The following is a 20,129-nucleotide window of genomic DNA, read 5'->3' as shown; positions in this document are numbered from 1 at the left end:
TGCCTCTGTTTTATTTATGTTTTGTTGCCCTGGAAATGAGCATGTGTTACATCTTCCTTATGAAATATACTGGCAGGGCTACTCAGCAAAGACACACCCGGAAACTCAAACAATACGGAAACTCAAACAATAGAGAAAAATGTGGCATAAAGTGATTTATTTTTTTAAATGATCGTACACCTCAAGTCAATTTAACTTTCTTTTCCTGGGTGTGGAATAAAAACACATTCGTGTTGCTGCCATGTTTGTGAAGTCAACTGTCAGCGGGGGCGTGTCATTGACAGCCAGTATTACAGACTTGACGTGAACCTGCTAACAACAAAAGCCCTTGGCATTATAATAAAGCGACTTGGGGATTTTTTTTTTTCACAGGTTCAGAAATGTCCTTGAGGGAGCTATGATCTTCGTAAAGTGGATAACATCATGAAATCTTCCACAGGATCCTTTTGGATAAATGAAGATATAAACTTCATCAGGTAATATGCTTTCTTTTTTTTAAGGACTTTCTCTTACACATTAAGAAATTATTTTAGCTGAATTTGTGGTGGTCATGGTCTAACAAAATGAGTCGCTGGTCAAGTGTGTGTCCGATTGTCAGAGTAAAAAATGAATAAATCATAATAATTCTCCAAATTTTCATTAACTCAAATAGAATGATGACAATTCTCTATTGCGTGTGTTCTTGGTTGTTGAGCAGCATATTATTTTTTTTTTATGTATATAATATTGTATTTGTTTCAGAGTGAAAAAGCCAAGTTCACATTTTACAAAGGTCATCCACCTGCTCCTTCTATTCACAGGTAAAGACACTATTACCGAAAATAAACATCTCTATGTTGAATAACAAGTTTAGTCAAAATGATAAAAAATGTATTTTAGAGCCACTCTGATGAATACACGATTATGTAACAAAAGTAAAATATAATATTCCAGAAATAACATGTATATTGTGTTTTCATTGTAATGTATCATGGCTGAATGCTCCTTTGTAAACCTGCAATTCTATTTTTAAGCAGTGGGCCACATACCTGATGTCATCCATCACTTGTCATGTTATTCACACATTCAAACATTCCGTTCTAATATTTTTAGGAATCCCGTTTTTCCAGTCAGAAAACTGTCTGTGCGATTTTGCAATGATAACACTTACATCGTACAAACGTGGGAAATTAGACGACAGGAAGAAGAATAACAAATGTGTTTTAGTGGAACCTCCTAAATTGAAGTCACATTTAATGCTTGACAAATAATGTGCTTGTGTTTCCTCATTAGGTCTTTCTTCCTGTAATGAGACTTCCACATCACCACCTCATGTGACAAGCGCTCAGACTTCAGGTAACAAACTTTCTGTGAAAACAAATTATCTGAAATAAAAAAAATAAATAACATACAAATTTGTCCTCTCTCACTGCAGTGTACTACTTATTGGATATCGCTATTTATGTGACGGGGCCGGTAAAGAATGAATCAGAAATTACATCCTGGGTATGTTTGGAGTCCGATGTCTCACAAAGAAATCAAATGTGAACATGACTTTTTACGTTTTGCTTCCCAGTTCCGGGAGGTGTTCCAAAACACTTTGGGGAGGTGTGTGTCTTCGCACGCTGAATACACGACAGCTTTCCCACTTCTGGTGCAACAGACATCTGCAAACTCTTCACTCGGGACAACAACTACAACAAATGGGACTCATAGCAACATTGCAATCACAGCGAGCACGTTACCAAGTGACAACACGACGCTGGCATTTCAAAACACAAATACTGCAACGACTACATTTCAAAACTCTGAAACAGCAACAGCACTACAAACGTTTGGCACGACTACAACTATTATGTTTCAAAACCCCAACAAAACTGGAGCTAATAATACTGCAGAAGGTCCCAATAACACTGCAGCAAAGAACGCAACCAACAACGCAGGCAAAAAGGTGGAAAAAACAATTCCCAACTCAAAAAATGCACGTTTTATTCGAACAGCCGTCCTTAGCGGGTATGTCATCCTTTTCTTTATTTTTTTATTTTATTTCATTGATATTTGTCTTTCCCACGCAAGTAAACAAAAACTAATTTGCTCATCATATTTATTATTCTTTTCCAGTAAATCAAGTGGCATATTTCAGGTATTAAGATCACTCTCTAATGTATTGTCATTTTATCCATCGTGTCATTGATCTGTGACATTGATTGATTTTTAACAGGGACTTGAAGTTTCGTGTGCAGAGAAGACCAAAATAAGGTTGAGCTGCACAAAAATATACACCAGAAAGAAAATGAAAAATTAACTCATTCACTGCTGAGCCAGTTAATATCTTTGACGTCTATAACCGTCAATGGCACTGAATGAGTTAAGTTACAAAGAGTGGTATTCAAAATTCTTCCCTTTCAGAGCTCTTGTACCGGATCTCCTTAGATTATTCTATAGTTAGTGTTCCTAATGAAGTGTCCAGCGAGTATAAGAGAAAACCAATGAAATATCTTTGTATTGATCAGAAAGACCAACTGCTTGGTGATTCTGGCGCTGAGGCAGAACGTGTCGCCGTGTTGCATCCTGAAAACAGTCTGCACAGCCAATCAAAATTCCTCCCAAATCCACGCAACGGGAAAAAGAGCCAATCGTCAGAGTGAGTGCTACGATATGTCGTTGTTGTTGTTTTAATGGGGTTAGGGTTTCAAAGCAGGGTTTCATAGTAGAGTTAGGGTTTCAAAGTAGGGTTTAAAGCTAGGGTTAGGGTTTCAAACATGGGTTTAAAGCAAGGGTTAGGGTTTCAAACTAGGGTTTCAAGCAGGGGTAAGGTATGAAGCTCTTCTTTGAAACCCTAACCCTAGCTTTAAACCCTACTTTGCAACCCTAACCCTAGCTTGAAACCCTAGTTTGAAACCCTGGCCCTAGCTTTAAACCCTACTTTGAAACCCTAACTCTAGTATAAAACCCTACTTTGAAACCCTAACACTAGCTTTAAAGCCTAATTTGAAACCCTAACTCTAGTATGAACCCTACTTTGAAACCATAACCCGAGCTTTAAACCCTACTTTGAAACCATAACCCTAGCTTTACCTAACCTTTGCGTGTTCTCTTTATTAGGTCCCCCAAATGAGAACTGCAACAGTGATCACATGGATGAAAATATCTGTATTTATGAAAAGAAATCAAACAATTCTAAATGGTAAGATGTTCATTTTAAGCCTTAGGACTTTCCCTTTTTTCTGCTCTTGGTTTATAAGAGCACTATTCATTTGTGCACATGAAACATGAATCTTGTCCATTTGATTTGACAGTGATGATTCAGCGTTTGGCGCAGCTCCATGTGGTCCAGGTGAGCAGCAATGTGTTGATGATAAGAATTTGTTGGTCGACATTTCAAGTCTTCTGATTAAAAAAACACACTATTAAAAAGCAAACGTTATCCAAACGATGATTAGTAAAGACGTTATCATTGTTGTCACATCAACCTTTGCAGAAAAGAATAAAAACTGCAGCTGTGCAGCTTTCTGCAATGCAACTGGTATGTTTTCAATTTTATCAGCTAACTACCAGATGATTATTTAAAACTTTTCAGCTCAGTTCTGTTTTTTTTCCAGATGCATATTACACTTTTGAAATTTCAATACAAGACCCTGAAATGAACGGCTCCTATGTTCTGTTACTGGTAAGCTCACAAAGTTTGTGTACAAGAAGAAAGCATGTATTTTGGTTGTTTTTGAGACTATAAATTTTTTGTTTGAACAGATGACACAGCTGAACCAGAGTTGCTCTCCCACAACAAAGTAAAATTCTCAAAATGTAATAAATCTGCTGTTGTTGTTCACTTTGAGTACCGCATAATCTTTGGATTTTTTTTTTTTGGTAGTGAGTCATGCTCTTTTCCCACAATTGCTTCTGAATACAAGGTAGGCTGCCATTTTACATAAATACATTTTTTTTTATATATTCTGGAGAATAACTAAGCTATTTTTTCCTCACTCAGAATGCCACTGTGGAATGTAGTCCAGCCGGAACAAAGTGAGTCTCGTGAAATCGTCACATCAACTCTACCAAAAGACAGATTGACTTTTACATATGACCTTTGTGACCTTTAGCTCTCAAGGTTGCAATGTGATTTTACACCTGGCCGAAGCGGTTCCCGTCTGTAACGTGTCCGCAGCCATAACGACTGTGTTTCAATCTGAGAAAAATATAACGTTTGACGGACGAATGACCAGAGCAGGTCAGCAGTGTGGAACTACGTAAACAATGTCAGCATGATTTCGAAGACTGTAACCCACAAAAATCTCTTTGACTCTTCCAGCTATCTGTGGCCATCCAAAATTTAGTGACAATTTGTTGGATTCTCAGTTCACATGGACGAACACCACCTATCAGCATGCAGATGTTTGTCCGACAGAGGAAGGCTCTCCCTTTCTACTCACCACTCAGAACTGGTCTGTTAACCGCTTTATTAAGCTTGTTAAATGTTCATTATCTAAATCTGTCTGTTTTTGTTTTGGTCAAGTCAACCAGGAAAAAACATGGTGGTGCCGTTAAAGGAGCAGTGTGTTCCAATTGTGTCGAGCACAGCTGGCCCCAATGTGACCGTCTCCAGTAATACGGCATCATCCCCGGATGTCACCACCGTCTCATCTAATGAGAGCCAAGCCAACGCACTTCTTGAGCTGACCGCTAATGTCTCCAGACTTAACTCCAGTCAGGTGGAGCAGCTTGTGTCCCAGTTGGAGGATCTGTTGTCGGGCCCTAATATCAGCGTGGCTCTGGCTAACATAACCATCTACATCGTCAGTAACCTGCTGGACGCCTCCGCTGAAACACTGGCTAGCTCCTCTAACAGGTTACTTATTACAATAATTTATTATTTTAATATATTATAAAGATATGCCATTGTTTAGTCATTGTTGTATTTTGTTTATGTAGTTACACATTGCACCCACCAGGGGGCTTCAATCTTGGCTGAACATCTGTTTGTATTCTATTGACCAAATCTAAACTATTTTTGTGTTCATCAGAATTCTAGGGCTCGTTGATACAGTGGGCCTCAAATTGGTGCTTGAAGAAACAACGGAGACTCTCTTGTCGCCAGCTTTAGCTCTGTCTGCCAAAGCGGTGGATGGAAATGATTTTCAACAAGTGCTCTTCTCCATCTCTGATCCGAACAACGCACAGGTATGGCACTGTACTAGCTTTCGGAAGAGCTGTGAGACAAAATTAGAGAATGTCAAACACATTTTATAGCAGAAAGAAAATAGCTGTACATATGAAGCGTATTTACTAGATGTGTTATTTAAGGTCCGAGTGGATCGCAGATTTCAATGGAGTGAGAGGAACAACTCGTCCATCCCTCAAGGCTCCATCACGCTGCCTCCCTCACTCACACAGAACCTCACCTCGGAGGAGCAGCAGATGGCCTCCAGAGTCCACTTCAACTTTTATCAGAAAAGCACCCTATTTAAGGTCACACACGCAAGTACATTGATAGGAGTGCAAGGAAACTTCTAAATTAATTTAAGTGACGTTTATATTGACTGTCGCAAATTGTCCATGCAGGACGGCTCTTTAGGAACACGACGACTTAACAGTGGGATTCTAGGAGCGAGTTTGGCAAACTTGACAGTCACCGGACTTGATGAGGAAATTGTGATTACTCTCAGGAACCTGGAGTCCATTCCTGTGAGTTTTTTATTTTGTAGTGCTCACTCTTAACAGATGACCTGGTTAAATTTCATATTTTGCCCTACAGGCTAATTATGTGGCTACATGCGTCTTCTGGGACTTTGCATTAAATGGTAAGTTTTCTTTTCATAAATCCATTAGAACAATTAAATTGTATGAATGAATAAATGTACAAATGTTTTTTGTTTTTTTTCTGGCAGGCCAATCCGGTGGCTGGAACACAAACGGCTGTACTGTCCGCAACAGCACAGACGACGTGACAGTTTGCGGCTGCAACCATCTCACCAGTTTCTCAATCCTGCTGGTAAGCTTTAGTCGGACCTTGTTGTGCATTTTACCGGAACGAGCTGCATCTTCATCCACTTCATTGAGTGTGTACCTAATTTTATGTCCCATGGGGGACATACTTTCCACGTCCAGGACCTCGCCAGGCAGCCTCTAACCAGTCGAGTAAACGCCACCATTTTGAGCTTCATCACATATATTGGCTGTGGAATCTCTGCCATCTTCTTGTCCTTGACGCTCCTCACGTACTTAGCCTTCGGGTGAGTATTGGGCTGGCAGGTGCGGCTCAAGTCAAATAGGCGACTGGTCGATCAGTGTTGTGTGGAAACCATTGCAGGAAACTACGCAAGGACATCGCCTCCAAAATCCTGATCCAGCTGTGCGTGGCTCTCCTGTTGCTCAACCTGGTCTTCCTGGTGGATGCTTGGCTGGCCCTCTACCCAGACGCCAAGGGCCTCTGCATCTCCACCGCCTGGTTCCTCCACTACTTCCTGCTGGCGGCCTTCACCTGGATGGGCCTGGAGGGGGTGCACCTGTACCTAGGCCTCGTCAAGGTTTTCAACACGCACGTCCCGCGCTACATCCTCTGGTTCTCGCTGGCGGGCTGGGGCGCTCCCGTCATTGTGGTCATTATTGTCATAGCCGTCGACAAGGACAACTACGGACTTGTGTCCTACGGGAGGTTTTCTGACGGCACAAGTGATGACTTGTGAGTCTTTTACACATGTATGATATATCCCACAATGCATCACTCGCAAAAAAACAAACACTTCTAATGTCTCCCGCAGCTGCTGGCTAAAAAATGACATCGCCTTCTACGTGGCAGTGGTGGCTTACTTCTGCGTCATCTTCTTGTTCAACTTCATCGTTTTGGTGGTGGTGCTGGTCCAGCTGCAAAAGATGAAGAAGCAGAACCCGCACAACTCGCAGCACCGCACCACGGGACAGGACGTGCGCAGTGTGGTGGGCTTAACCATCCTGCTTGGCCTCAGCTGGGGCTTCGCCTTTTTCGCCTGGGGGCCTGTCAACCTGCCGTTCATGTACCTCTTTGCCATCTGTAACGCCTTCCAAGGTGAGACTCGGATCTTCGCCCTCAAAATTAAGACTCTCCATTTAGTTAGGATAACAAATGAATTAGAAATGGATTTAACTGTTGTTGTTTTTTTATTAAAAATTGTTTTTTACAGTTAAACTAAAATAATCTTTACAATACATGCATCCTTGTTTGCAGGTTTCTACATATTTGTGTTCCATTGTGCGGTGAAGGAAACGGTCAGGAGACAGTGGCAGACATACCTTTGTTTCGGAAAAATGAGGATGGCTGAGAACTCAGGTAATTCTTTTCACTGAATTTTAGGTTGGTGATGAGAAGCTCATAATAGCTAAGATTGCCGTGTTTTGCCCCTTTTACAGAAAGGAGTCGCACAGCAACCCAGAAGATAATGAAGAGAGCTTCAGTAACCAGACCATCATTGCGGTCCAACACCTCGTCCAGCTCGACATCTTTCCTCAGTCGTAACTCAGAGCAGATTCATGGCATAGGTCAGCAAATATAACAGTCTCTCCCGCTTAGTGGAAATTGATTTTTTTGTTAAGCCAAGGTTTAAGGTTGGGGTTGAGAGTGTTCGGGCTAAGAGTTATGTAATGTAATGACAGAGATGTTTTGTTTCAGGAAATCCCTTGGATGACAGAATCATCACCATTGACGAGGAACCTAGCGTGGACGTTATCCTTAACGAATGAAATACGTAGTAGGTAGCACAGAAACCATTGCATTCATCTTCTTTGGATTATTTATACTGGACCACCCCTTGTGGATTGTTTTAAGTCACGCCTTACGGCCCCACTTTTATCCCCTGGCTTTTAACGCCGTGTGAGTTGTGTGGTACTTGTGTCTTAATTTATTGATATTTGTTTTGTCATGGTTTTACTTATTTATTTAGTCTTAATTTGATTTAGTCCTTTTGTGTCCATCTTTTTCTCATGTTGTGCAGGACTTTGGAGATGTGTCTGTTTTAAATAATAAATAAACAATTTGATAATTTTTACAATAGCCTTTTTTGCTAGTTTGTAAAACTTCACACATTATTCCAAGGCCTTTACACATTATTGATTTACTTTATTATTGTGTGAAGGAAATGGGCTTCACATACATGTTATATTTTATTTGTTAGGGACAGTGCACAATGAACATTTCTGTGGATGCACCAGAATCAGCCAAGGGACTATTTTTTATCTGTAGTGCCTGAGGAAATGTCTTGCCCAACAACACATGGCCACAGCCACCCATGGCTTTTAGGCATATTTTAAAAAAATGTTTACTTCTAAAATGACCATACGGCTAGACGTAAGCTTCACGTGCGTTTAAAACACAAAGGGCTTCCTTCATTCTATTTCACACAGAAAAATGGTTCTGGGAGAAAACTGGTCCATCAAACAAAACCACTTTATTTCTAAAGGTCACAAATCAAAATAAAAAAACATTGTGAAAAAAACTTATTTATGGGAGCGAGGGAATAAACACATGCCACCGTATCCCACAGGGTCGCTTGTAAACGTGCTGCGCAAGCTACATTCACCGTGCTTTACGCATATCAGATATACACTGACTGGCCACAACACTATGGCCACTTGCATAATCTATTGAGATCCAATACAATTTGTTTCTTTGTAGCAGAATACTGAAACCTGATATTCTGATTATGTTGTTTGGTTACATGATGGATACAAATAATTCAAAACATCTTCCACTATGGTGCAGTCCAGTTTTACACCATTGCAAACTTAATTTAAAGTCTAAATAGTCTTACTGTTGTGGCTGGCCCATGTCAGTGCTAAACACTTTACCAGAAGTAACCAATATTGAGGAAGGAAAAAGAAAAAAATAACTAAACATAAAATAGCACAAAGATGGAAGTGATGGACCTTCCCCCCTTTTGGACATTGTAATCAGCCTGGGGAAGAAAAAAAAGACAATCGTTGTAACAAGAAACAGCTTAAAAGCAATTCAGTAGCTGATCTTTTCACTTCTTAAGGGGTCACGACAACAAACGAGAGCAATTGTTCTCTATCAGTAACATCAGTGTATCGGCTGACAGTTCAAATCTCTAAAGATCCTTTAGAAGAGTGCAATATACTCATTATTAACCCATAACCTCGTATTATTAACCCACAACCTCATAGCAAAATAAAACCCTAACCAAAAAAAAAAAACCACTAAGCCCCAAGATGTGTTCAGAGTCAGCAGACCACTGGAGTGTTTGGGCCCAAAGTGACTGACCACAATCACCACGTGTGTTGAAGATGACTTTTCATTGTGGGTGTTGCGTAATAGTCCATCTCTGACACTAAGAGTGTTCATGCTCACTCTGAATACTATCCAGCAAGCAATACAGCAGAGACAAAAGCCTGTTGACGGTCCAGCAGCTGGAGGGGGGCGGGGTCACTTCTTCCACACGGTGTAGAAAACCCAACTGATTGATGCGCAGGTAAGGAAGAAGTACTTTGAACTCAACAAAACAAACAGTTAAGTCATTACGATTTGGTTTGCAGAATCTACTTAGTGTGCAGACATCTGATTAGAACAACGCGCTTGTTTGGTCATTAGCACTTGCATACTGTTGTGGAAGGATACAGTTCCATGTAAGAGGGCACGCAAACCACTTTTTTGGAAAAGTCCACAGGACAGGAGAGTCTTCCCAGCTGCTCCTCATACTGACTCAAAGCCTCTGTCAGATTTGCACTGTTGCCCTGTTGACAGAGACGGATTGTCACAGAAATGCGATTCCAGTAACTTCTTCCCCCCCCCCCCCTTATTTTAAGGCCACTTCCATCCACTTGAAGAAGTCTCATTCACACAAGAACATTTTGAATAGTGTGGCCTCGAGCACAGCTGAGCAGAGACGGATGTTGACTTCCGCTTCTTCCGATCTCAGTTATACCAAAATGGAAAACATGAATTAGAAAGACTTTACAAAGATAGCTTTTCCTTGAAAAGCGGAATCAACCGTCGTTTTAAGGCCCATTAAAGTTGTCTTGGAAAATCCAAATGTAGTACTTTTTAAGGCTCGGCGTTTGATCTATCCTTCTATTTATGTACGATAAGCATTGGGTGAAGCAAAACATCCAAAAACTGATTCAAGCTGCTATGAATAGGCTCGGAAATGTTGTAAAATTTGACCTCTATGTAATCGATTGGTTAGTATGGCAGAAACTCGAGACTATTTTTATATTATCTCAATAAGACAAATTATATGTGGTAACAACAACAATAAAAAGCGATTCCAAGTGGGCCTTTCGTGATGCACTAGACAATACACTAGAACAACGTGATGTTCACCTGGGTAAAATATTTCCCCTTGTGGTGCAGGATTTTGATGGACAGATCCAAAATGAGACGAAGGAACTCCCATGTTGAGTCTGCAACGATAACATCACTTTTCACATTGGATGAACGGGCAACATTTATGATCCTAAGTGGCAAACCTTCTTCTGGCTGCGTGGATATCGGAATCGCGGTGAGATCGTTAATGATGTAGTCGAACGTTCTCCCCTCTCGGACGTACTTCTTGAGCACAGGCACACAGTCCTCCACGAGAATCTGGAAAAAACGACAGACAAGTTTCTGTGATATCAATATTGACGCTTCGGATTAGAGCAACAGTGGTGTCATTTGTTCAAAGCTATGTGTACAAAGATTGATTGTGTGCACTATTAAAATGAAAATGTGTTTTCACTTGAATAGTACTCACTTGGTAACAGTCCCCCTTCAAGTTATCCAGCACATTGCCACACGTCTTCCTCATGTACTTTTTGCACCCGTCAATCACCTTCCGATCAATGTAATCGAGCTTTGTCAAGGAACAAATGTTAACCACACCGGAAACATTCAAAAATAGTCCCAAAATAAGCATAAATGAACAAAGATTAAGCAGCAGTTGCGGATATCTCCACCATGGTGATCATCTTTGGCTTCTGTTTGACAGCCTGAGCCAGGATCCCTCCATCACCTCCTCCTAAAATCAGCACCTCCTTGCCGGCGTAGTCCTCATTTCCGCTCCCCATGATGGCTTCGGTGTAGGGCAAGTCGCTCTCCGCCAGGTCTGCACGGCAAAGTCATGATCAAAACGCTGCAGTGCCACGCGCACAATGTCCAATTCCGTCAGGGGACTGACTGACTACACACACTTACTGACATCTTCGTTGAGGACAAGCATGTTGCCAAACTGCTGTGAGTGCAATATTTTAATATTCTGGTATTCCGAGTCTTCGTCGTACAACACGCGATCTATGTCGTACTCGACCAGCCTCCCGTCGGTGGTGGGCCAGTACCGGTCCACTTTGGCTCCTCGGATGAGAGGCGGGAGCCTGTTAAGGGTGACACGGAATCATCACGTATGAAACAATCGGCCTCAAGGCGATGCGGTGGATTTGGCTTACCTTTTAATTCGTGTTATCTTGCCATTCAAGAGAACCTTGAGTTTCTTCTCCAGTGTATTTAAAAGCTGAAGAAAGACAAATTGAATAAAGAGAACAAAGACTTTTTTTCTGCATGTGACCTATAATCTGTATAGTATCTATTTTTTCCCCCAGAAATATATTAAATGCAGAATTTAAAACTATTTTCTTGGTCTGATCGGTCGTACTGCTTTTGTATGCGTATGTTTTTAACACCTACATTGTCTAGTTGAGCAATGTTATCGCCTTCATAACACTGCAGGTCAATAGTGAGCAATCCATGGGCGTGCACCCGCAGAATAACAAGCCTGTGGAGTAAAGAGGTGAAAATAAATGGACAGAAATTAATATAATGGCATTTCTTTTGCTAAATGGAATCTATTGACCTGCCATTCTTTCCGACAAAGGTGGCTAGGTATCCGCGTCCGTCTGTCTCATGTACGGTCTCTGTCATTTCCTGCTCGTGGAATATGGACAGGAGGCCTGGGACTGTTGATGCAGAGTCAACTAGGAACGAGAAAGAGAGTGCAGTGTTGAAAAAGATCTTGTCTGTCCATCATATAATATTTGGGTACAGTCAAGAAAAAATAAAAGCCACTCCATTCACAAATATAACTGCAGCCAAAAAGAGTACCGGTCCATCCTGTTCAGTCACAGAAACCTGTTACAATTATTGCATGTTTGAACTGTTCCAACGCTCTAGCATGCGGTACACACTTGCATAAACACACAAACACACACGTCACACACTTTCCATTCCTTTAAGTCTTGAGTGAACCTTTCCTGTTTACATGACAGACAGTTTTTGTGAGTAGTAGTTTAAAAGGGACTTGGGCTATTACTTATCCTGTTAAAACTCAAAGGGTTATTCCAAAAAGAATAATGTGTCAATGCCATTAGAGGTTTAACTGCTATTTATATCGGATCAAACTAGCACACGACAATGACGAATTTCCACTCCCTTCCGGGATCACTGCGCATTCTTCCACATGACCGCAAGATGGCGCTGACATCGTTTTCATTGATAGAATGTTGAAATAATCGCGTTTAACAAACCTGACCCTCCAAAAATGACGCAGAAACAAAAAAGAAAGAAAATGTCTTTTAAAGTCTTCTACCAGACATTACAACTCAATGCCTAGCATTTGCAAATTTCACAGCCACGTGCATTTTGTCGACGGCGTTTCATTCAAAATCGATTTAACATTTTGAAGGGCAGTGACATCGCAGCAGGTTATCGTCTATGGAAGCTAGCTAGCTAGCTTAGCATGCAGCCCACCGCCACCACAGTGCGGTGGCCAGGACCTTCTTACCTGCAGTCGAGAGGTTGAAGTCGAGAGTATAATGTCGCAGTGCCATGTTTGAAGGCAGCCGTTATCCATTCCTGGCGCAGGCAGACGCGGTGTGTGTCCGTTTAAGTTCCGAGCCGGAGGGGAGGGCCGGGCTCTGCAACATCGGCCGAACGAAGGCAGCCGAGTGCAGCTCCGATTCGCCCAGACCAAAGAGTGGTGACATGATGCAAGATAACTATTCCCCTCCTCGAGTCGATCGTACGCTCTTCGTTTGTAGATAGATTTGTCGCATTATGGGTTTTAGTATAGGTCCTTAAACAAACACTTAGTAATATTCGAGTAAATGAACTTAAGTGCCACTGAGACATTATTTTTTTCATCCCAAGATTTTCTATAGATTTGGCAATAATTATTGCATGGCACAAGAGTTGTCTATTATGGAATGACGTGGCCTTTTGCTTCCAACGGACACAAGTAACATATTTCCTTTAATCAGTTTAATTTAAAATTTGTATGGATACATAAAATAGCATTTCATTAAACCTAATGTACAAATGGTGTGAATACACAAAATAGATGATGATAACAAGGCTACAACAGTGTAAGCAATCCATGGGCATGGGAGATGACAGTTCCAACTAATACCATTTAAAATTTGTGACCTTTGATACAATTATATAACACAAGGTTATGCACAAACTCTTTTTTCTTACGGCACATGTTGTCATTGTGAGTATGGTAAAGTTAAAATCCTTTTACAGCAGTTACTAGTGAGGCAGAATTGTGCACCTCTGTGTGCTGCTAGAACTCGATGTTACTGCGTCAAATATTATAATGCTACGAGTATCGTGAGTAGCATGCAGCATGACATGATGCTGTAACATTCTTTGTAACAGAGTACGAAATACTATAATATTATAATCAAGATTACTTTTCACATATTTGCACTTTTTTCCCCCCTCTTATTTCTGGTTTATTTCTACTCTGTCTTCACCCAGCATCATTCAACAGCAAGCAGGAGCTTGTCAAAACGTAAAACCGCCACAGTCAAAAGCATTAAAGTCAGCGTCTGCCATTTCAAAGTCAAAGCTGTTGAAATGAGGGGAGGTGATGGCGGGGCTGTCTGTGTGGTACACCCCCGCCGGTCCCCCGATATCTGAGAAGTCTGAGTTGATGGACAGGTCGGCTCCTTTGGCGTCCAAGCTGGAGGGTGAGCAGGCGCCTAAATAGCCCATAGCAGAGGAAGCGGCTGCCCCTCCCATCAGCAGGTACACGGCCCTCATGGCCTGGGCGTTGTTGATGGTGCCATGACGCAGGCAGCTCACCGAGTGGGCCCCTCCTTTGTAATACTTTGTACGTGGAGAGCTTCTGCCTGTTTCCAAAAGCGGGAAACTCTAACGTCCTTGTGAAGTGAAAATAAATACAATTCAACATCATAGAGAGGAGTGGTCAAGCTGACCTTTATCTTTTGGGGAGCTGCTCAGAGGCCCTGGGGAAAGAGCCTCTCCATTGCTGACTGGCGGAGTCGGTGGATCTTTCTCCTGGATCTGCTCCGGGACAAAGTCTTTTTGAGCTATGCAGAGAGGTGGCACCTGATGTCGCTTGCAAAGACCGAGAGGTGACGAGACACTCTGCGGGAAAAGAAACGAAGGGTTTAAATTTCCAAATTTGGGACGAAAGTCTACTTCTGTATCGTTATATGAAAGTGTTTCTTGACCTGCTCAATGTATAAAGTGCTTTGAAATAAATAGATTGTGCACTGGAACTATTTAAATAAAATAACATGGTAAAATAGTATTGGGACTCTTACTGTAAAAATTTGACTCACCTGTTTCACCTTTTTCAGGACATTTAACCATTGACTGCAAAACAAAACAAGTTAGTTGTCTTCTTACATCTCAAGTCATGGTGATGTCAAAATTGGGAGTGAATAGAATGAGAGTATATGCGTGACGATAGGATAATATCACCATCTACGTTCTCTTTGTAAACATTTGTTTGCCTTACAAAGTAAAAACTGCAGTTCTTTAAAGATGTCAATTACTTAGAAGTTTCATTATTAATAAAAACATTAAAGTAGCAGTGAGAGGTCGGCCATCAGACCTGCAGTCAGCAGGAGTGTCGGTCAAAAGCAGCAGGTATTTATTTTGGGTCAAAATGAGAGCGAAGCAGCAATCTCGGCTCCCTCCGGCGGGCAGCTTTGGGAGGTCGAGTATCTCTTTGCCCTCCACGATGGCCTCGCAGCTGCTTTGCAGGAGGACCAACTGGTCAGGTGGTGCTGAAGCATGGTGACACACAAGGAGGCTGCCTTCAGCTGTCAGGAGCAGGAACCTCTTCTTCCATTGTTTGAAAAGAAATCCACCTTGGAGAGGTTAAAAAAAAGAAAAAGTCAGATCACAGTTTCTCCACATCATGTATCTGAGATTATCATTCATGAAACAGAATCGCTTAGTTTTTAACTGCTAAATCAGCAAATGTTTGTGCAAGACCAGATCATCGCTATTTCTGCTCTATGCTATTTGTGACATGGTGATGTAAAAAAAAATTGATTAAATATAAAATATGTGCCTGGGCTCAGTAAATCTTGCTGCCATTATTGACGGGAACATGAGGAGCGGGCTGGATTACAGCGTGAACACACTGTCAACAGATTAGAGGCTGTCAGATGTTTGGCGGATGAACTCACTGCACCAATCAGACCATAAAAATAAGAGCGTGCTTCCATCAAAATCACACCCTAACATCTGGCTATGCACCAAACGTACAGGAAAAAACATGTGCTTAATTAAATAAAAGAAAGTGGCTGATTAAAACACACAGTGTAATCTAGACACGTCCGTTGCGCCAAAACATAAAAGTGACATTTAAGCACGCATTCTATTTGTAAGCACAAATGACAAGTAGCGACTCATTTTCTTGATTAGAAGAATCAGAAAAATATAAGCATACAAGATGCAGTGTACAGTATTTACACATGAACAAATCATCATCGAGAATTTGCAAAGGTATCACTAGAATGAACCACAATGACCCGAAAATGTACAAATCAATACTTGGACTCACTGTACATCCTGAGTGTTCCTTGATGGATCCCGGAGACGCTCATGTTGACAGCAGGCGAATACGACCGACTGAATGATAGGACAGGATGGGATGGGTGAAAAGCACATGAGGCTCAATGTGAGGTTTAATGCCTTAATCCTCATTCAGATGGGACGTTGCGCCGCTTTTCCATCAGAAGAGGTCGGATCGGCACGCAAAAGAGTATCAGAGTAAAAGACGCTCTTCAATAGCAGCATAACTGTGACCTAACGCACACATATCAAGGTCCTTAAAGTTTTACTTGGATGAGTCTGGTGTGGCAGAACCAGAGCCCAGACCTCAAGCCTTTCTGATACACTTTCGCAAACCCAACATCAGACCTCAATGGAGCTCTTGTATTGGATCTCAGTAAATTTTAGCTGACCGTGCGGCTGGTGAGCGTGCTTCTGTACAGTGTTGTGATGATGTAATTACAGTTCCGTTTTAGGCTAGAGAGGCTCAAAACACTAAAGCCTCTTCGGCTGGTTTCTCATCCAAAGCCACCCGCTGCTGAGCCATTGACATCACTCGTAATGATGATGAAAAGAAACACATGAAAAAGTGCTATTTTTATTCTGATGTGATCGTGCTAGTGCAGATGAGATGCAGATACATCAAGCCGCATCTCAACAACAGATCACAACAATTCATTGATCACCATTTGAGAAGAATTCAATATTCTACAGCTACAAAGAAAACAAATGCATATTCAAGTCAATAAATACTATCTGAACTTGATGTGTGGTTTTAAAAAATAAATAGTAATTTCACACACATGTCATTTTTGGGGTTCTAATGAATGGTGTGACATTTTAATGTCAGAATAATCCACAAAAATAAAAAGTTTTGTACTTCAACACTAAGACAGCTGATCTTCATATTGCTTTCGGAAACAGTCTCCGGCAGGGAAGAAGTCCCAGCATCGCTCTTGGTACATTTTCCACACATAAGATTCCTAACATATTAAAGAAAGAGTTGAGGATTAGAATATAAATTGATGCCGGTTGCGAAATAGGCTAAAAATAGAACAATATCATAAAAGTAAAAAAAGAAAGGAATAATGCTCACCTGTCCAGTGTGCTCGGTCTCATCTTTGTTGATAAGGTACATTAAGAAGAACCTGGAAGGGATTTAAATGCTTCTTCATTGCACGTATGTAAATATTCACACACAGCACAGAGTCCACACACCCGACACTCACATGTAATTGGCCAGGTTGTGCTCATCCAGTGTGTGAGTCTCGAATCCATGTGGTGTTGTATCAAAGTAATCACTCCCAATGCCGCATATGAAGCATTTAGTCTGTACATCAACAACAAAAAGTAGTTAAGTTACATATGGTACCAATAATTACCATAAAGGAGTCATAATAGTTCATGAACATACTTCCATGTCTTCTTTAACCTGCTCTTGTTGATCTCTGAGCTCTCCGAATGCATCAATAATCAAACCTGCAGCAAATGTGCACACAAATATTTGTCATTATATGTACAAAATATTAACTAGATAATTTTTTTTTCTTTAAAAACATGATAAAAAATAAATAAATACATAAATATATAAATATATAAATGCATAAATAAATAAATAAATAAATAAATGAATGAATGAATGAATAAATAAATAAATAAATAAATAAATAAATAAATAAATAAATAAATAAATAAATAAATAAATAAATAAATAAATAAATAAATAAATAAATAAATAAATAAATAAATAAATAAATAAAAATTTTGAGTGACACTATCAGCTACGTATTTGTTGAACGATGTGTTTATTAAGTTAAAAGGTGCAGCCGGTTTGAGTTCTTTCAAAGTGTACCTAATGTGTTGTTCGGTAGGTTAAGCGGTACTTTGTCTTACCCTGGATGATAGCCAGCAGGATGACGATGACAAAGAAGAAGAAAGTGATGTCAAAAACCACTCGGTATAACTCATATTCGTCTCCGGCGGGATCCTCAATCTCATCTCCGATACCTCCGCCAGCGCGTACGCCCACATACATGTGGAACAGGTAGCACTGGAGGAAAAAAACAAATATTTACACATGTCTGAGGAGTACTGTTGGTCGTAGCTCCACGAGAAACTCACGGTCATCATGTCGTCACATTTCATATCGGGTTCGTCCTCATCTTCGCTCTTGTTGTAAAATTTGCGGAAAAAGTTGAAGGCCACCACCGTGTAGAGGTACACCACCACCGCCAACAGGCCCACTGTCATCATCAGCTAGAAGAACATAAGGAGCCCACTTAGCGCCAAAATACTGCAGATGGCTTCAAACACTCGACTGGTAAACAAAGTGGAGAAAATATTTTTATTGTCACTCGCCTGTTTTCCATTATGTGTCACTGAGGAAAGAATGGTGCGGAGGGTCTTGACACCCATGGCGATGTCCAGCAGATGGCAAGCGAAGAAGAAGTTGTTGTAGTGGCCAAGCAGGGACATAATCAGGTACCAACACAAGTAAAGGAAAGTCTGGGGGAAAAAAGAGCTTTGGGTTACCCAGATAGATTTCAACATGGAATTTTGATGCTTGGGCATCTTCAATAAAAGCAATGAAATAAAGTTATTGAGTTTGCTCAACTGAAAAAAAAATAAAGCACAGATAAAAAGGATGACCTGAAAGTTAAAAAAAAAATCAATGTGCTTACGCCGTCTGTGAACACAACACCAAACTTCCAAATCTGGTACTTGGCGTCAACGGCAGTCACCCTGAAAAGACAAATACACAATTAAAGCACATCGTCATAATTACTTGTATCATCGGAAGTATCTTATCTCATTTGCCCACCATGCAAATGTTGAGTTGTCCGATCCCTCTTGTTTCTTTTCGTGCTGCTGACTCACATCCAATGACGCTAAGTCGACACCCAGAAGTTCAGCGATTCTTTCCCGTCCATAAATGTCTCCGTATTTATCCAAAACCTGCAGACACACATTAAAGTCTCACAACAAGTTCACACGTGCATTTTAACAGCAAAGCAAATCAACTCACCTTTCGTTTGACAAACTTATCCCAATAGTTGTTTGGGAAAGAGCTGTAAGAAGAGCAAGAAAAATGAGTGCTTGATCATTTAAGATATGAATCTATATTTGTGTTTCCCAACATACGGCGTATTTAGAACCAATCGATCCCACTGGCCCTTGATGTCTTCATCCTCCGGCTGCTCCGTAATGTAGAGCCCGTCAAACTCCAACTTTCTTGCAAGTTCCTTTTCCCGTTTGAAAATCACCAGTGGAATCTGAAATGGAAAGCAAAAAAGCAAAAATAGAATCATTCCGTGGCATCAAATCGAAGACAGCAGCTAAGTTGCGCCTACTTTGAGGCAGTTGTAGCCAATAATGCAGATGAAGGAGATGACGGTGTGCAGAATGGCGAGGAAGGACAATGTAGGCTGCATGTAGCCGGTGCTCTCCTCTAAATAGAAATACAGTGGCACGTCTTCCTCATCCTCATCCCCGTCGCTCATTCCAGATCCGTCGCCTTCATCTCCAGAACCGTCAAATAGACCGGAGCCTTCGAAGAACCCACTTCCCTCCGCCAGACCGGATCCCTCCATGTCTTCGTCTTCCGGCGGGCTTTCAGACACCTGCACCAGGCAGTTATTATATCTACAACTTTTTAAGGAAAAAAAAATCATCTGAATCGTTAATAAGCTCACTTTGTAGAAGAGCAGAATGAAGTTCAATGCGAAAGCGAGGAAGAGAGCCAGAAATCGCAGGTTGTAGAAGTTTCTGGAAAGGTAGTTCTATGAAGGAGAGAGAAAAGATGAATTAGCCATCCATCCATTTTCCACACCAAAACAGAACAATACATCAATCAATATGATGAAATAATGAAGACGCGCCTATCAATGATAAAAAATTAAAAAATCACCATGAATTTATTCCTCTGTGTTTCCAGCTCGGTCCAGATTTGGAATCCCCCTCCTTTCTTGGGCTTCTTCTCTTTTTTCACAGCAGATTTCTTGGGTTCGTCATCTACTTTGGCACGACTCTCAGGTTCTTTCTCTGCTTTCTCTCCAATTTCAACACTTAAAAACACAGAACTGTGATTATTTCCATCATCCATTTTTTTTACATTCCCATCATCCATTTCTTTAAATTTGTTAGCATTTCCTTGTTGTGTAGTGTGATACAAACACAAATGGGATATAAAATGGGGTCCAATTTAAATAGAGTGATTAATTTTCATGGAGGTGTGGAGACAATGAAATGTAACACTATACTCGGCCTTCTCTGGTTCTGGGGGGGCTTCCTCAACAGGCGCCGGTTCTGGAGGCTTCTGGCTGCCATCGGCTTCTTCTGGCTGCTGTGAAAGAAGACAAGACTAGTCACAAATCTTTCC

At 41.0% G+C, this 20,129-nt stretch overlaps 3 protein-coding genes across 10 annotated transcripts in view; 1 reads left to right on the top strand and 2 right to left on the bottom strand.

The window, feature by feature from the left end:
• Window positions 1–117: 117 nt before the first annotated feature.
• On the top strand, window positions 118–9,124 carry LOC133168637 (adhesion G-protein coupled receptor G2). 3 transcript variants are annotated; one of them, XM_061300328.1, is made up of 29 exons: window positions 118–476; window positions 742–800; window positions 1,273–1,335; window positions 1,415–1,485; window positions 1,556–1,992; window positions 2,101–2,122; window positions 2,201–2,238; window positions 2,493–2,623; window positions 3,085–3,166; window positions 3,279–3,316; window positions 3,461–3,505; window positions 3,582–3,649; window positions 3,730–3,767; window positions 3,851–3,890; window positions 3,968–4,002; window positions 4,080–4,207; window positions 4,289–4,421; window positions 4,493–4,825; window positions 5,001–5,157; window positions 5,281–5,445; window positions 5,539–5,661; window positions 5,732–5,777; window positions 5,865–5,968; window positions 6,085–6,209; window positions 6,287–6,658; window positions 6,738–7,021; window positions 7,181–7,282; window positions 7,363–7,491; window positions 7,622–9,124. In XM_061300328.1, the coding sequence occupies exons 1-29, from the start codon at window positions 424–426 to the stop codon at window positions 7,690–7,692; spliced, it is 3,492 nt and encodes a 1,163-aa protein (XP_061156312.1). In that variant the 5' UTR covers window positions 118–423; the 3' UTR covers window positions 7,693–9,124. The 3 variants fall into 3 exon arrangements, with proteins under 3 accessions (XP_061156312.1, XP_061156314.1, XP_061156313.1); XM_061300330.1 differs by lacking the exons at window positions 118–476; window positions 742–800; window positions 1,273–1,335; window positions 1,415–1,485; window positions 1,556–1,992 and having other exon boundaries at window positions 2,102–2,122; window positions 2,497–2,623; XM_061300329.1 differs by lacking the exons at window positions 118–476; window positions 742–800; window positions 1,273–1,335; ... (2 more) ...; window positions 2,101–2,122; window positions 2,201–2,238 and adding an exon at window positions 2,255–2,346.
• Window positions 8,378–12,885, bottom strand: sms (spermine synthase). Of its 2 annotated transcripts, XR_009718254.1 has the most exons (12): window positions 12,720–12,885; window positions 11,793–11,913; window positions 11,627–11,714; window positions 11,389–11,453; window positions 11,141–11,316; window positions 10,897–11,051; window positions 10,701–10,790; window positions 10,435–10,549; window positions 10,289–10,368; window positions 9,584–9,699; window positions 9,317–9,422; window positions 8,378–8,903 (listed from the first exon to the last, which is right to left on the bottom strand). XR_009718254.1 is itself a non-coding variant. In XM_061300339.1 (11 exons), exons 1-11 carry the CDS (start codon window positions 12,763–12,765, stop codon window positions 9,392–9,394), a joined length of 1,083 nt encoding a protein of 360 aa, XP_061156323.1. In that variant the 5' UTR covers window positions 12,766–12,885; the 3' UTR covers window positions 8,378–9,391. The 2 variants fall into 2 exon arrangements, 1 of the variants encoding a protein (XP_061156323.1); XM_061300339.1 differs by having other exon boundaries at window positions 8,378–9,422.
• Window positions 12,886–16,335: 3,450 nt separating this feature from the next.
• Window positions 16,336–20,129, bottom strand: part of LOC133167809 (ryanodine receptor 1-like) — a 33,501-nt gene continuing 29,707 nt past the window's right edge. For all 5 annotated transcript variants that reach the window (XM_061298767.1, XM_061298769.1, XM_061298768.1 and 2 more), the window contains 15 exons: window positions 20,011–20,093; window positions 19,659–19,815; window positions 19,444–19,530; window positions 19,102–19,371; window positions 18,893–19,023; window positions 18,777–18,819; window positions 18,573–18,706; window positions 18,433–18,493; window positions 18,110–18,256; window positions 17,873–18,007; window positions 17,645–17,801; window positions 17,166–17,230; window positions 16,981–17,081; window positions 16,848–16,899; window positions 16,336–16,734 (listed from right to left, as the gene is read on the bottom strand). In XM_061298767.1, the coding sequence (XP_061154751.1) occupies window positions 16,639–16,734; window positions 16,848–16,899; window positions 16,981–17,081; window positions 17,166–17,230; window positions 17,645–17,801; window positions 17,873–18,007; window positions 18,110–18,256; window positions 18,433–18,493; window positions 18,573–18,706; window positions 18,777–18,819; window positions 18,893–19,023; window positions 19,102–19,371; window positions 19,444–19,530; window positions 19,659–19,815; window positions 20,011–20,093 (1,719 nt within the window). In that variant the 3' untranslated portion in view covers window positions 16,336–16,638. The remainder of the gene's footprint in view (window positions 16,735–16,847; window positions 16,900–16,980; window positions 17,082–17,165; window positions 17,231–17,644; window positions 17,802–17,872; window positions 18,008–18,109; window positions 18,257–18,432; window positions 18,494–18,572; window positions 18,707–18,776; window positions 18,820–18,892; window positions 19,024–19,101; window positions 19,372–19,443; window positions 19,531–19,658; window positions 19,816–20,010; window positions 20,094–20,129) is intronic.

This window comes from Syngnathus typhle, linkage group LG15, assembly GCF_033458585.1.
Source record: "Syngnathus typhle isolate RoL2023-S1 ecotype Sweden linkage group LG15, RoL_Styp_1.0, whole genome shotgun sequence".
Taxonomy (NCBI): Eukaryota; Metazoa; Chordata; class Actinopteri; order Syngnathiformes; family Syngnathidae; genus Syngnathus; species Syngnathus typhle.
This window is presented reverse-complemented; position numbering and strand designations above follow the sequence as displayed.